This window comes from Amia ocellicauda, chromosome 23 (assembly GCF_036373705.1).
Source record: "Amia ocellicauda isolate fAmiCal2 chromosome 23, fAmiCal2.hap1, whole genome shotgun sequence".
In the NCBI taxonomy this organism is placed as follows: domain Eukaryota; kingdom Metazoa; phylum Chordata; class Actinopteri; order Amiiformes; family Amiidae; genus Amia; species Amia ocellicauda.
The window spans coordinates 1,930,921-1,947,251 of NC_089872.1; the positions used below are offsets into that span (position 1 = coordinate 1,930,921).

The 16,331-nt window shown below is 39.4% G+C and overlaps 1 protein-coding gene across 5 annotated transcripts in view; it reads left to right on the plus strand.

Annotated features, from left to right (window-relative positions):
• The window catches only part of klc1b (kinesin light chain 1b), an 86,978-nt gene that overhangs the window by 20,088 nt on the left and 50,559 nt on the right, over positions 1–16,331 (plus strand). For all 5 annotated transcript variants that reach the window (XM_066697097.1, XM_066697099.1, XM_066697098.1 and 2 more), the window contains exons 2-7: positions 802–1,067; positions 1,544–1,774; positions 3,805–3,883; positions 9,256–9,484; positions 10,357–10,444; positions 15,451–15,552. In XM_066697097.1, coding sequence (XP_066553194.1) covers positions 819–1,067; positions 1,544–1,774; positions 3,805–3,883; positions 9,256–9,484; positions 10,357–10,444; positions 15,451–15,552 — 978 coding nt within the window. In that variant the 5' untranslated portion in view covers positions 802–818. The remainder of the gene's footprint in view (positions 1–801; positions 1,068–1,543; positions 1,775–3,804; positions 3,884–9,255; positions 9,485–10,356; positions 10,445–15,450; positions 15,553–16,331) is intronic.

Here is a 16,331-nt window from a genome sequence, read left to right on the forward strand (position 1 = left end):
TAAAGGCTGTGTCTCAGAAGAAGTCTAAAGTATGGCGGCATTTCAATTGATTTATTAGTCGTTAAAAGATAAATAGAGACGTAGGCCTATCCTGTTGTAAGAAGAGATGTCAGTCGGGCAATATCGTGAATTTATTTTAAACGGTCATTTGTTTATTCATTTACACGTCGTTTTTAATGTTTACGGTGAAATAAAACATTTTGGTTAGCTTGATTTAAAAATAAATACATGTGTGCTGCCTGTCACATTATTCCGACAAATCCATATGCTAGCCCGGCAATTCAAATAAACCGCAGTTTAAATCTTGCATCATATGCAGCTGTCTTCTATTGATTTTTAAATGCAAACAAATATGTTCCCATGACTGTGTTGCATTTGCATATGTTAATGTGGTCGAAATCATCACTGAAACTCATGCCAATGGATTTTCTGATTGCCAGATAGTCTATTATGAAAAAAAAAGGAACGAATAGTCGAATCTCTATTGAACAGCCAAATCCGATTCGACAGCCCTATATTCTATATGCTTTAGAACAAGGGAAGAATGTATATAGTCATGTTTATTCTTGGCGTGGTGCACTGGATTATAATTCACATCCTGCTTTTATCTCCAAACACTAAACATATTGTGTGCTTTGCTTTCTTTAAACTGCTACAGTGTGCATATAGATGAGTGGAGCAGCAACTGAAAACTCCAGAAAATCCAGCCTAAGCTACTTAAATCAATATTGTGGTGTTAAAGAAAAAAAATTGTTCAGCATGTTCCTTAACAGTCTTTCCTGTGCATCGTCCCACCCACAGGTTCTGTGCAGTAGAAGATGTCCACAATGGTTTACCCAAGGGAAGAGAAGCTCGAGAAACTGACACAGGAAGAAATCATCTCCAACACCAAGCTGGTGATCCAAGGGCTGGAGGCCCTGAAAAATGAGCACAACTCCATCCTACACAGCCTGCTGGAGACCATCAAGTGTCTCAAGAAAGATGAAGAGGCCAATCTGGTCCATGAGAAGTCCAACCTCCTGCGCAAGTCTGTGGAGATGATTGAGCTCGGCCTAGGAGAGGCCCAGGTAGGAACCCAGGCAGCCAGTGGAGATGGAGAGGAGAGCTGACCGTTGCATGCGTTTGATTTGTTTTTGTTTTTCAAAAACAACAAAACTAAAAACCACCATATACCTAGATCAAGGCAAATTATCAAAACATTTTAATAAATGTAAGGTAGCAAACAGTTTTGAGAGTGTGTGCTTTTGGGTGCATGCTTTCTCGCATCCCTTCCAGGTTTGTAACTGATCAGAATGCAGTAGCTTCTGCTTCCAAATTGGTATGGGAACAGGAGGAAATAATTGGACATTCCAAAAAACAAAAATGCAGTTGGAAGCTGGGAGTGAAGTATACCTTTATGGATAATATGCAGGTTATTCTCTGTAGTTCCCCTGGAAGACTGGGGAAGAAGGCACAATCCCACTGCTAATAGGTCTTCATCACCTTCCTTTTTTGTAAATCAGCACTGCATCACTGAGCAGCCTCTTCCTGCTGTCATCTGCAGGTGATGATGGCCCTGTCCAACCACCTGAACGCAGTGGAGTCCGAGAAGCAGAAACTGAGAGCCCAGGTGCGTCGGTTGTGCCAGGAGAACCAGTGGCTGCGCGACGAGCTGGCCAACACCCAGCAAAAACTGCAGAAGAGCGAGCAGAATGTTGCCCAGCTGGAGGAGGAGAAGAAGCACCTGGAGTTCATGAACCAGCTGAAGAAGTATGACGAGGATGTCTCTCCCTCGGTAAGATCTCCCATGTTTTTCTTTTCCCTACCTCACTCGCAAGTTGTGGTCCGTCTGGATTTGATTTCACTATATCAGGGTCTTTATCTACCTTTTTTGCAAATTACAGCTGGAGACATTGCAGTTGAGTTGGTCTTTAGGATGTTATTAGGTGTAATTAGTCTACTTCTACTTCAGCAACTGTGACATTGAAAACTGAGTACTCTGCTACAAAACAATCAAGATAAGGTTAATTTGAGAGAGACCAGATTGTATTGTGGAAATCTAGAAGTGGAGGGTTGCAGCTGGTGTTCCATGCCATTACTGTGTAGAAGCCATGCAGAATGTCATCATTTTTTTAGATTTCTGTAGCACAGTAAGTTCCTGCCCTGGAAAGTCAGCCTTCTATTCTGCAGATCTGTTCGGAATCACAATCGTTTAAAATAAATACATTAAAATAAATACATAAAAAAAAAAATCCACGGGAGGCTTCCAAATTAATCATTCTCATTTAGCAAAAGGATGAATTACTTGTGGTTTCTGCTAGCTCGGTTATAAACAATACGTGCCCTTTTTCAATGCCCTTTTTCAATCTGTTATTCCAGCTTGAAACATTCTGGTCGCATAACATAGAAGCTAATTATGTATGTGTTGTGTAACTGCCTTAGCCTTGGAAGTCAGTGTAGCTGTAAAGGTGTGTATTTCTGTTAATGGTTAAATCAGTCTATCCATTAGCTTGTTCGTCCAGAACCTTACACTATTAACTCGTGTTGTAAAAAGAGATTAGTTACACTTCCCTTTCAGTAGAGATGCAGTACTTGAATTAAATTGGTGATGCTCTCATGAGTTTACTGGTAATACAATCTGCAGCCCTTCCAGTAATGACATCAGTGATATCGGACAACCTCATTGATTTGTGAGCTAATTTTAAGAAAATGAAACCAATAAAAGAGAATCTCTGTGGCAAATCCTCATCAGTGATTCAGATTTCCTGCACTGTTGTGTACTCACCTTGGGATCTAGAGTTATTCATTTCTCCGATTCATTTCTTCATTCATTAAGGCTAGTAGACTACTTGCTCAGCAGGAAACCATAAGCACAAATCCACCAGGACTATATTTGTTCCATCTGGACGTTATCCATTTCATGGTCTCCAATTAGCTCCTTTGCTAGAAATGTTTCATTTTATTTAATGGGGCATTTAGGGAAGATGCTTACTGTACATCCAGAACCTTGACAGTCTCCTCCACATCAATAGATAGTAGAATCTTATTAATAAGATTAATAAGATTCTAAATAAAATTTAGCTTAAATGAATTTTGGTTAGATGATGTAGTTTTAGATGACTGAGAGAGGAAGTCTGAAATCTGTATTGACCTTCTCTGACTTTTAATATAAGGTTAGAACAAGAATGATGAGCCATTTAATTAATTTAGAAACCACATATTGATGCCATAATTATTCTCACATTTAAAGATAATTCGACCCTATTAATGTTTGGTTTAATTGTATTCTGTTCAAGCAAGAATGGAGGGAAACTATATTCATATATTTATGGATTTAAAATCTCAAACCAGCCAATATCACAATGATAATAGCTTGGAAATGGGAGAAGAGATGAGAAATGGAAGGGTCCTTGAGTGTGGCTAGGAAAAGCCTCTATCAGACTGTGAAAAATGCTTGTGCCAGTCCAATATGCACTGTACTGCTACCATATTGCAGCTCAGCAGCTGTTGTAATTGTCAACTCAGTGCCTGTGTCAATGTTTATCTTCTGCTTCCTTCAAGATGTGCTCTATAAAAAGCAAGGGTGAAAGTATATGGCTGTTCTTCAGATTGCAAATGGGGCAGGTGTTTCTGTTCTGCTTGTCCTTGACAGTCTGTTGCATTATAAGCGCTTCGGAGTTTGGTGTCAACCGTAAAGATAACCATTATCTTAATCAACAAAAATGCCTTTTTATAATAACCCCCATGATTTTCATTGTCTATCTGTTTTTTATTTCCCATATAAATTATTAAATACAAATTATGTGGATCTGTCTGGTGCCAAAGGAGGAGAAAGACGGGGAGACCCCCAAAGATTCTCTGGATGACCTCTTCCCCAATGATGAAGAGGAGCATGGACAAGGAAGTAAGAGTCAAACTCCAGTTCCATTGCAGATGTGAAAGTGTTCAATGTTCATTCTAACATCAAAGCCTTTATTTGTTTCTATATCTTGTTTTTCTTTAAATCATTTCATTATTTTGCAGAAAGAAAAATGTCAGTTTGGTGCATATTGTTTTTCTGTTTCTGCCCTGCCTATGGCATAAAGATGCCTGAGAAACTTGGTGTTGGAATTGAGATCTAGACTGTTCTTTGTAATCAGGATGAATAACATGACACAGCATACTGATTTTGAAGTCCAAATCTAATACTACAGTACACAAAAGTGCAGGTAATACATTTTCAGTTGCCAGTGTGGTGTGCTGGTGAGTAACACCAATTCCCAGTATTCAGTATTCTGTGCATTACACTATAATGTCCTCAGATAGTGAATGATCTTAGGATGGTCCCAATACTATACTGAAAAGCAACTTAAAATCTACATTGCCCTGAAAGTAGGGCTGGGCGATATGGCCAAAAATATTATCACGATAAAAAAATCATATCAGTCAATATCGATAATTATTATGATAAATGTCAAATCATTATTTCTTTCAAGTTTAAAGGCTGATTTTTGCTCCTGAGTGAAAGAAAGAAACCAGATGGTTAATTGTGGTTTTAAACTATTCTTAATGGTCAGAACATGACAAACACTTGCCAAACATTGGATCATTTCACAAATTATGTCGGTAGATATAATCTCAAGTGCTGTGTGGGATCAGAAAGAAATTAAGAACATAAGAAAGTTTACAAACGATAGGAGGCCATTCTACCCATCGTTCTCATTGGGTGTTCAATAATAACTAAGTGATCCAACGATCCTATCCAGTCTGATTTTAAATGTTCCCAAACTTTCAGCTTCTACCACATTGCTGGGGAGTTTGTTCCAGCTTTTGACAACTCTCTGTGTGAAGAAGTGTCTCCTGTTTTCTGTCTTGAATGCCTTGAAGCCCAATTTCCATTTGTGTCCCCGGGTCCCTGCTGATCTGGAAAAGCTCCTCTGGTTTGATGTGGTCAATGCCTTTCATGATCTTGAAGACTTGAATCAAGTCCCCACAGTCTCCTCTGTTCCAGGGTGAAAAGGTTCAGTTCCCTCAGTCAAACCCCCTGGTTGCTCTCCTCTGAACTGCCTCTAGAGCAGCAATATCTTTCTTGAAGTGTGGAGCCCAGAACTGTACACAGTATCCAGATGAGGTCTAACTAGTGCATTGTGCAGTCTTAACATTACTTCCCTTGTTTTAAATTCTACACTTTTGACAATATACCCTAACATTCTGTTTGCCTTTTTTATTGCTTCCCCCCCACAAATTAGTTTATTAGCAGCATGGAGTGAAATTCACGTACAGAAATAAATACTTCTTACAGTTAATATCCGAGTGTATTAAAAACATGGATTTCAAATTAAAGTAAATTAAATTGTTGTTACGATGTACATGCCCAAGATGGCGGCTTCGTAATTTTTTCTCTGTCCTGTTTGTGGTATATGCTGCTACCAGTGGTGACAGTGTGTCATTGCAGGCTTAAAATTGAACAAAATTTTCAGTAATTCAAAATCTTTTGTTCATTACTGCCATGTTTTTTTAATGTAGGAACTTTTCTTTAAGAATATGTATAGAACACAGTCCAACTGTATACCAAAGCACACATTAGCCAGTTTAAGGGTTTATGAGAAATCGAGGCTTAAGTGTTTTCAGCATAATCCAAGATGGTTGCCATAACGTGTGACTTATACATTTTTGGAAATAGCCAAATCAAGTATTAACATAAGTGCAGTATGTACTATAAGTCTCATATCTCAACTCTTTACCGTTCCTGAGAAAACGATGTTTGAAAACTGACTTTTTGTTTGGACTACAATCAAGATGGCTGCTAAACCGTGTTACATGATGCCGCCATTTTGCGGTCGAGTGACCATGCCATAGACTCCTACATCCATGCCAAGTTTGGTGACTTTTTAGACATCGGTTCAAAAGATATAGGCATTTGAACATATTCTGGTGGAAGAGAAGAAAAAATAAGTATAATAATGACCAGTGACCACCACATTGCTTATGGGATCAATCCTGTCAAGTAACAGTCAGTCCAATACATTCTAACATGGTTCCATACTGCACCATATGCATTTATTTGCAACTTGACCATCTCTGAAATTTGATTGGCTCATGGTGGCCATCTTGTTTACTCAATCACCTTGCCTTGAACAAATCTGATAGAGGAGCTAGCCAAGCTCACATGTAGAAAATTTCGTATCAATCGGACCAACCGTTTCAGAGAAGAAGATCTTTGAAGATTCTTGGCCAATCCAATATGGCTGCCAAACCATGTGACTTATCGACTTGTCTTGAACAAATCTGAATAAAGGCCATAACATAACTTCACACACCAAGTTTCACATCTGTCCCATCTGCGGTTTCGGAGAAGATTTTTGTAGATTTTACAAAATGTGTCACTTAAGCCACTATTGCCACAAGACCATGTGACATATGGCCTCTATATTGCATATGGCATAGCACTACATAGCCATCTATCACTGTATGAAGTTTCATGAGTTTTCGTCATTCGGTTTGGTTTTTATAGGCTTTTAAAACAAACGGCGGAAAAATAATAATAATAATAACTAGAAGTTGCATGCAACTTTTAAGGCTTCCATGTTGTATCGGTAGGTTTCAGATTTGAGCAGGCATTTGTAGTTTAAATGAATGCGTTATTAAATGTGTAATTTTCAAGTCTAATCCACTGTCGTATACGTTTGAGGTTTTCATTTTTTTTATTTGAAGTATGTATTCTAAGACAGTGGACTTTAATTTCAATTTCCTCATTGCTTGCTTCAATGATGTAAGGTACCACTGTATTTTTCACTTAATTCTAGCATATATGTGAAGTTTTCATTATTGTGTCATTCAAGATGCAGAATGGAATTCCCAAGTTTGACCTCATGATGGAGGTAGAGGTCTACATAAGGAATGTCATGATGTGGCTGACGTGTGAAGCCTTCATTTTTGGTTGGTGTACAGCAGCCAGGTTTTGTGTCCTATCAACTTGGCTTCATCAACTAGTTTAATCACTGACAATTTACGTATATTAGGCTATAGTTCTGAATACATTTGCTGTCATAAGTGACATATTGTAACACAATATGCTGAGTTTCAGAATTTTGCTGATAGGTTTTTCTGGGGTCAATGTCATGCTGTTATAAATGTGTATTTTGCATATGAGCACAGTCATTTTCTTGTGGCTGCCATGTTGTTGCACACAGTCACTTGCCTCTTGCAGACATGATAAATAGCAGTGTCTATGTAATACATGCAAAGTTCATGGCACTTGGCTTTAGGGTTCCGGAGTAGTAGCTGTCTTCATTTTCGCACACGGTCACATGTTGAATCCAACATTGCAGCTTAACCGTGTACCTCACGAACTTAATTATGAGGTTTTATGTTCAATGCACAGACATAGACATAGGTGCTGAATTTCATGTGCGTACTGCATTCCAGTGTAGAGGTAATGTGATACGCATACGTTTTATTTCATTGGCCCACAGCACCCATGGTTTTCACTGGGACAACTAGCCTTTGACACCCATAGTAGGACTCTGTACTAGTGTCATGCATGCCAATTTGTGGCACAGTGGGTATAAGTGGCATGGATTAGAAGGCACCAAAGGTGGAATCAGAGAATTCTACATGGCGGACAAAGCGTGCCCCCGAGGAACTTCTGTTGAACAAGCGTAATAGTGGGGCATAAGGTATGCATGTGTGTGAAGTGGCATATGCATGTGTCATTAGGTTTTGGAGAAGACGATTTCTGTTGCATTTCACAATTTCGTCTCTAATCGCAACATGGCGCCGGCACCATGTGACCGACGCATGTAGTTTTCACTGCATTTGTAGGTATAAGTTGTGTCTACAACACTTGCGAGTTTCGTGAGTTTTAATGCATGTATGAGCGTTTTAGGGGCATTAGAAGTTTTGGCGGAAGGAAAATAAAAAAATAAAAATAATAATAATAATAATAATAAAACTCCTAACAGAAACAATAGGCTTCCAGCACTTCGTGCATGGAAGCCTAATAATAAAAATCCTAACAGAAACAATAGGCTTCTAGCACTTAGTACATGGAAGCCTAATAATCCTAACAATAACAATATAGTTCCAGCAACTTCGTTGCTTGGCCCCCTAATAATCGGATCGGTAGCAGCAGATTTTATTAATATTTTATGAACAGCTGGACGGTGTTTCCGGCTGTTGTCCTGTGAATAGTTTGTAGGTCTGTTGTGTAACAGCCCCGCAGTAATCAGTAATTAATCAGTATTAAGGCGAACACGATTTAGTTAACGTGTGTCCATGTACAAGTTAAATGAATTAATGAATAAATAAATACAGCCACAGGCGCCGACTACGGGGGGGCTCAATATAAAAGTGGGGCTTAGCCCCCACTGGAATTGTGTTACGTAATCATTAAAGGAAGAAAATGAAACAAACACCCCCCGCTCTTACCGGAGAAAACACTGTCGGTAACCCCCCCCCCTGCTATATTGCAGGTGGATGATTAATCGTGAAATGTGTATTTTGTTTAAACTGTAACTTACAGTAACTTACAGTTTCAAATCTGTAGTAAGGGTCAAGTTGTGCCATTTAAAATACATATCTATTAGCACATATCTTTAATTACAATAATAAATAATAAATAGCAAATATTTTATTGTTGCACATGGAAATTTTTTCTTACAGTAACGTAATACATGTCTGAATATAATGTTGTCTATATACATTTAGCTCTTCTTAATATCTCTTAACAGAAAAGTGTATTTATTACGCTGTCTCCAATCATGTAAAGCATAAAGAATAAAATAGACACATCAGGCTCTATCGCTCGTAGTGTTGTTTTCGGTCTTTGTTTTTAAAACAAAACACAAACCAGACCCTCACTCGCTCTGCTCCTCCACAACAAATGATCTTCTGACGCGACCGGGCTTCACAGACAGCTCTGGCGCGGCGCTGAGCCGGTGGTCCGAGGCGCCAGTGTTTCAGTGAGTGTTCCTCTCCACAGGCTACTGTCACTTCTCCGCACGTTGCTGATGCGTCACAGAGGTGAACTGGACTGCTGTCCAATTTATCTAAACGTCTTTATATCGTTATCGAGAGAAGTAACTACCGCGATAATTACTGATATCGATTTTTCGCCCAGCCTTACCTGAAAGCAGTGCAAATTTAACCCAGTTAATTCAATGATTGAATCAATGTAGTAATTAATTCCTAATATCCAGAACCACCAAGGAACTGAAGAAAACAACAATGAAATGTTAGGAAATTACTCGGATATGACACCCTCTCTCTGACTCTGAACTCCCTCTGTCTCAACAGTGCCACACCAACACAACAGCGCCGCAGTGGCAGCTGCCCAGCAGGGAGGCTATGAGATACCAGCCCGTCTGAGGACTCTTCACAACCTGGTGATCCAGTATGCCTCACAGGGCCGCTATGAGGTGGCTGTGCCCCTGTGCAAGCAGGCGCTGGAAGACCTGGAGAAAACCTCTGGCCATGACCACCCAGACGTGGCCACCATGCTTAACATCCTGGCTCTTGTCTACAGGTAAGGCCAAACCAAGCCTAGCTCACCCTTCACTTTACTGATTAAACCTTCTTGCCTTTCTCATAACATCTAATAATTACTGCTTTCTGTTTGTTTAGTGTAGTGGATTTATATTCCTTTATTCAAAGAGACTCGGGATTCAGGCCGATTATCATCCCCAGATATTTTATTCAATTTATGCAAGGAAGAGCAACCTATCACACATGAAGTGATAAAGCAACTCTTTAAGAAATGGCAGAAGTACAGTGGAATAAATGCATGTAGTTTATATGGGTTTATTGAATGGGAGTGCACACAGTGTACTTGGTGGAACCTGGGAGTGTCTAATCTATTACAACCAATCATATAACATAGAAACATACCCTTTGTTTCTGGGGTCTCTTGTAATTTATACAAGCAAGTTATTTAGGCAAACCTGTCTGAACCCAGCTTTTTCAAGCGAGGGCTAAACTCCCGGCCGTTGTATTTATTGCAGAGTTGTCTTTTTCCCTCATCAGTAGGTAGAGTTTTAGACCAATATATTCACACTCCTTCATTTTAAACAGTGTATTTAGATTACCCATTTTGTTAAATAAGTATTGTACATTAAAACATACTTATTAATCAGTGAGAGAGAATGGTAAAGATGGCCTAGAGAGAATTGTATTAAAGCACAGAATGGACAGATTGCACTTCAGACAAAAATAAATGGAGTGACTGACCAAAGTTTACACAACCTCTGTCTTAACTAGTTTACTGAACTGGAAACGTATTATTGTTTAGGCTGAATACAAGTGTGTTCAGATTTCTGACTATAACTCTATGTGCATGGGTGTGTATGTGCGAGATAGAATTATGATGAGCTAAAGAATTATTTTTTCTCATGCACACAGGGATCAGAACAAGTACAAGGAGGCTGCTCATCTCCTCAATGATGCTTTATCTATTCGTGAAAAGACACTAGGCAAAGATCATCCTGCAGTAAGTATTTCAAACAAATTACTACACAAAACTACACAATTCAGCTGCAGTGTGTTAGGATATTAATGGTTAGCACATAATTTCATATGGATTTTTATCGGAGAAATAAACGTATACTTTAAATGTAATATTACTAGTTATTTTCATCAAGACTCCCATATACTCTTTTTAGAGTTAGTGTTAATTAATGCATCTCCCTTTCTGGAATATGTATCAGTTTAAGTTATAGGCATGTCTTAAACCCTATTCACACTAAAACAATTGCCGGCAATTTTGTTGTAGTAGTCAATGTAGTGCGTCAGCGAACTGCCGTAACCAATCAGAATATTTTTGTGATTGCAACACAACAAGGTTAAGACACCTTTGAACAAGAACTTGTGACCTAAACGGGAATCGAACCAGGTCATTAGCCATGGCAGAGGCTGAAAATAATAGTCACTGCAGTTCTCAATGTTATTGATGAACCAACAGATTGGCATATGTAGGGCTGGGAGATATGACTAAAAAATAATACCTCGATATTATTAGTAGTTTGGGCGATAAACAATATATATCTCGATATTTCTTGTTTTTATCCAATCAAGCCACAAAATAAGACCAAAGACATTCAAACTACAAGTATTTTGTTAATCATTCAATATGCAAAACTAACAAATACTACATGCAGGCTGTCATGGGAAATACAGAATGCAATTCATTACAGGGCAAGTGTTGTGTGATTACTATTACGTGTGTTATGTTGTTATGGTGTGTGTATGTATGTATGTATGTATGTATGTGTGTGTGTGTGTGTATATATATATATATATATATATATATATACACTCACCTAAAGGATTATTAGGAACACCTGTTCAATTTCTCATTAATGCAATTATCTAACCAACCAATCACATGGCAGTTGCTTCAATGCATTTAGGGGTGTGGTCCTGGTCAAGACAATCTCCTGAAGTCCAAACTGAATGTCTGAATGGGAAAGAAAGGTGATTTAAGCAATTTTGAGCGTGGCATGGTTGTTGGTGCCAGACGGGCCGGTCTGAGTATTTCACAATCTGCTCAGTTACTGGGATTTTCACGCACAACCATTTCTAGGGTTTACAAAGAATGGTGTGAAAAGGGAAAAACATCCAGTATGCGGCAGTCCTGTGGGCGAAAATGCCTTGTTGATGCTAGAGGTCAGAGGAGAATGGGCCGACTGATTCAAGCTGATAGAAGAGCAACTTTGACTGAAATAACAACTCGTTACAACCGAGGTATGCAGCAAAGCATTTGTGAAGCCACAACACGTACAACCTTGAGGCGGATGGGCTACAACAGCAGAAGACCCCACCGGGTACCACTCATCTCCACTACAAATAGGAAAAAGAGGCTACAATTTGCACAAGCTCACCAAAATTGGACAGTTGAAGACTGGAAAAATGTTGCCTGGTCTGATGAGTCTTGATTTCTGTTGAGACATTCAGATGGTAGAGTCAGAATTTGGCGTAAACAGAATGACAACATGGATCCATCATGCCTTGTTAGCACTGTGCAGGCTGGTTGTGGTGGTGTAATGGTGTGGGGGATGTTTTCTTGGCACACTTTAGGCCCCTTAGTGCCAATTGGGCATCGTTTAAATGCCACGGCCTACCTGAGCATTGTTTCTGACCATGTCCATCCCTTTATGACCACCATGTACCCATCCTCTGATGGCTACTTCCAGCAGGATAATGCACCATGTCACAAAGGTCGAATCATTTCAAATTGGTTTCTTGAAAATGACAATGAGTTCACTGTACTAAACTGGCCCCCACAGTCACCAGATCTCAACCCAATAGAGCATCTTTGGGATGTGGTGGAACGGGAGCTTCGTGCCCTGGATGTGCATCCCACAAATCTCCATCAACTGCAAGATGCTATCCTATCAATATGGGCCAACATTTCTAAAGAATACTTTCAGCACCTTGTTGAATCAATGCCACGTAGAATTAAGGCAGTTCTGAAGGCGAAAGGGGGTCAAACACAGTATTAGTATGGTGTTCCTAATAATCCTTTAGGTGAGTGTATATATTATATACACACTCACCTAAAGGATTATTAGGAACACCTGTTCAATTTCTCATTAATGCAATTATCTAACCAACCAATCACATGGCAGTTGCTTCAATGCATTTAGGGGTGTGGTCCTGGTCAAGACAATCTCCTGAACTCCAAACTGAATGTCTGAATGGGAAAGAAAGGTGATTTAAGCAATTTTGAGCGTGGCATGGTTGTTGGTGCCAGACGGGCCGGTCTGAGTATTTCACAATCTGCTCAGTTACTGGGATTTTCACGCACAACCATTTCTAGGGTTTACAAAGAATGGTGTGAAAAGGGAAAAACATCCAGTATGCGGCAGTCCTGTGGGCGAAAATGCCTTGTTGATGCTAGAGAGAATGGGCCGACTGATTCAAGCTGATAGAAGAGCAACTTTGACTGAAATAACCACTCGTTACAACCGAGGTATGCAGCAAAGCATTTGTGAAGCCACAACACGTACAACCTTGAGGCGGATGGGCTACAACAGCAGAAGACCCCACCGGGTACCACTCATCTCCACTACAAATAGGAAAAAGAGGCTACAATTTGCACAAGCTCACCAAAATTGGACAGTTGAAAAATGTTGCCTGGTCTGATGAGTCTCGATTTCTGTTGAGACATTCAGATGGTAGAGTCAGAATTTGGTGTAAACAGAATGAGAACATGGATCCATCATGCCTTGTTATCACTGTGCAGGCTGGTGGTGGTGGTGTAATGGTGTGGAGGATGTTTTCTTGGCACACTTTAGGCCCCTTAGTGCCAATTGGGCATCGTTTAAATGCCACGGCCTACCTGAGCATTGTTTCTGACCATGTCCATCCCTTTATGACCATCATGTACCCATCCTCTGATGGCTACTTCCAGCAGGATAATGCACCATGTCACAAAGGTGGAATCATTTCAAATTGGTTTCTTGAACATGACAATGAGTTCACTGTACTAAACTGGCCCCCACAGTCACCAGATCTCAACCCAATAGAGCATCTTTGGGATGTGGTGGAACGGGAGCTTCGTGCCCTGGATGTGCATCCCACAAATCTCCATCAACTGCAAGATGCTATCCTATCAATATGGGCCAACATTTCTAAAGAATGCTTTCAGCACCTTGTTGAATCAATGCCACGTAGAATTAAGGCAGTTCTGAAGGCGAAAGGGGGTCAAACACAGTAAATCATAATGTGTGTGTGTGTGTGTATATATACACTCACCTAAAGGATTATTAGGAACACCATACTAATACTGTCACATAACAATAACACAAGTAATCGTAATCACGCAACACATGTGCTGTAAAATGGTACAGATTCAGGTAGATTTACCACATCTGGGTTTATAGTGGCGCATTTAACATCTGCTAGACAGGGACATTTCTCCTCTGACTGTTGCGTCTCGATTCTGCTTACCGGTACAGCACGTGTTAATACGAAATAGTTATAATAATAATAATAATAATAATAAAACTGTTGAACCACTTCACCATCTTAAAAAAAAGAAAATTATACTTTCTGCGTGTGTTTGCATTGCTTTTCGGTTTATTAAAATGCAAACAAACATTGATATCATTTGTATAAAATTAATAATAATCTAAATTAGCAGGGGTGGGGGGTGCCTGCAGATCGAGTTTAGCCCGGCGACAAGAGCGGGGCGGAACGTTTGCGCTTGCGCATTAAAGTATCTCTTGATTATGTTGGTTATTGTGTGTCCAGTTCACTGTCCTCCATGTCTGTTTGTGTTTCTGATGCACATTTCTTTTCACATCCAGCATGTGTGGAAGAATTGGGAAGAACGCAAAGCGTCCTAATGATTAAAAATATTGCCGTAAAGAGTGGGATTTGCGACACCACGATATAAATGATAGAGCATAATATGAAACGATAGACGTTTTTCTATCGTCATACGATATATATATATATCGTCATATTGCACAGCCCTAGGCGTATGTAATTATTGTCACACACGTCATATGTTGCATACCAATAAATCATGCAAAATATATCACTATACAGGAAAACGTGTTACCCCCTCAAACTGGTTTCATTTCAAACTAAATCGGTTCAGTTCATTTGCTTTGAAACATTGTATCAGTGTGCTCGATTGTTCACAATTGTCTTGTGTACAAACATGCTCAGTTCATTAGGAAACAAACTCGGGTTCGTTTTCATGGCTCACTTCTGTGTTTTCTCCGGACTCAGATCATATTGCAATAATCAAGTGAGCTTGGTTTGTTTTGTATAAATAAAACACCAGATATTCGCATTTTACATGATTAGTGCATATATGAAATGGCAGCATAACGCTTACAATAACAAATGCATATGACGGCAATAAAGTAACTACATGCTGCCTCCGAAATTATCGAACTTTTACAAGCAAGTCCAGAATATGACTCCGTGTCTCCTCTCTCGAATCCAGATGCTTCTGTAGCATCTTGTTTCCATGGCTCTCTTGCTCTTTAATGTTTTTATGGGTGTCACATAAAATAATTTGCCGGCATTTCAGTGTGAATGGGGCACTACATAAGCGCAGAGAAAAAGCAAAATGGTAAAACACTAATGTGATTTTTCACACATACAACATTAATGCACTTTTCCATTTGAATGTGAAAAGAACATTCATATCTCCTGCCAAAGCTTCTGATCCATATAAAATGTACCTTTCTTTTTATTTATTTTATTTGGATGTATTGCAAATAAAATGCATAATAACATCATTGCTGTTATCAGCGCAAAATATAGTGCATGGCAACAGTACATCAATATTGAGGACTGTAGGTTATGAGACAGTTTATACATTGCAGAGTACAGTCTTCATACAGCAAGTTCACATCCTGATAGCTGAAGATAGCTGAAAACCCCTGGGAATCCGTCTAATTCAGTCGGTTAATTGGTGTCTATATTTTCCCCTTTACAATAGACAATGGTTTACCACTGTTTCTCTAACTTTGATAGGTTGCCGCTACCCTTAACAACCTGGCTGTTCTGTATGGGAAGAGAGGGAAGTACAAGGAGGCTGAGCCACTGTGCAAGAGGGCTCTTGAGATCAGAGAAAAGGTATGTTCCATCATATTCTTAAAACATTTTAAAAGTGATGTTGTTTAACACTTATGTATCACACAATTACTCTTGGACAAAATTATAGATTTTTACTGCAAATAACATGTATTTCACACTGTTCTGAAATAGTTGTACTATAAATCTGTGTGCCCATTTTCTGCATGGAAGCAGAAATCAAGCCCTTAAAATGTCCACTTGTTTCCTAATGCATTTCTAAAATATCCTTTAAAAACTGTTTTGTTTAACTTATCAGTCTGCATTGCTTTTTCCAAATGTATTGTAATGTGATTTCTGCAAACACATAAATAGAAATAACTCATACAATTCTGTAGTGCTAAAATCACATTGATTAATGTGATGAAGAGAATGCTAGCCTTGATCAAATACTGAAACAATAAATAATTTAATCTGCGGTCAACATAAAAAAAAAAAGGGATCAGGAAAGAAAAGAGGGAAATAGAAAGAAACTGCTCTTAGAGCTAAAACTAATGCAAAGAGCTTGTTTCAATACTCTATGGGAAGAGATATATGCTGTTAATCTATACCGGTTTCATACATCTTCCTCCCAAAAAAACTCAATTTTGGACGGACAACACAGCGGTAGTTTCCTATATCAACAGGCAAGGAGGACTCCGGTCGCGCAGACTGTACTGTCTAGCACGCTGTCTGCTTTTGTGGGCTCAGCTATGGCTCCGCTCCATCAGAGCAGTTCACCTCCCAGGCCTGTCCAACACAGCGGCGGACCTCCTCTCTCGGGGAGGCCCCCCGGTCTCGGA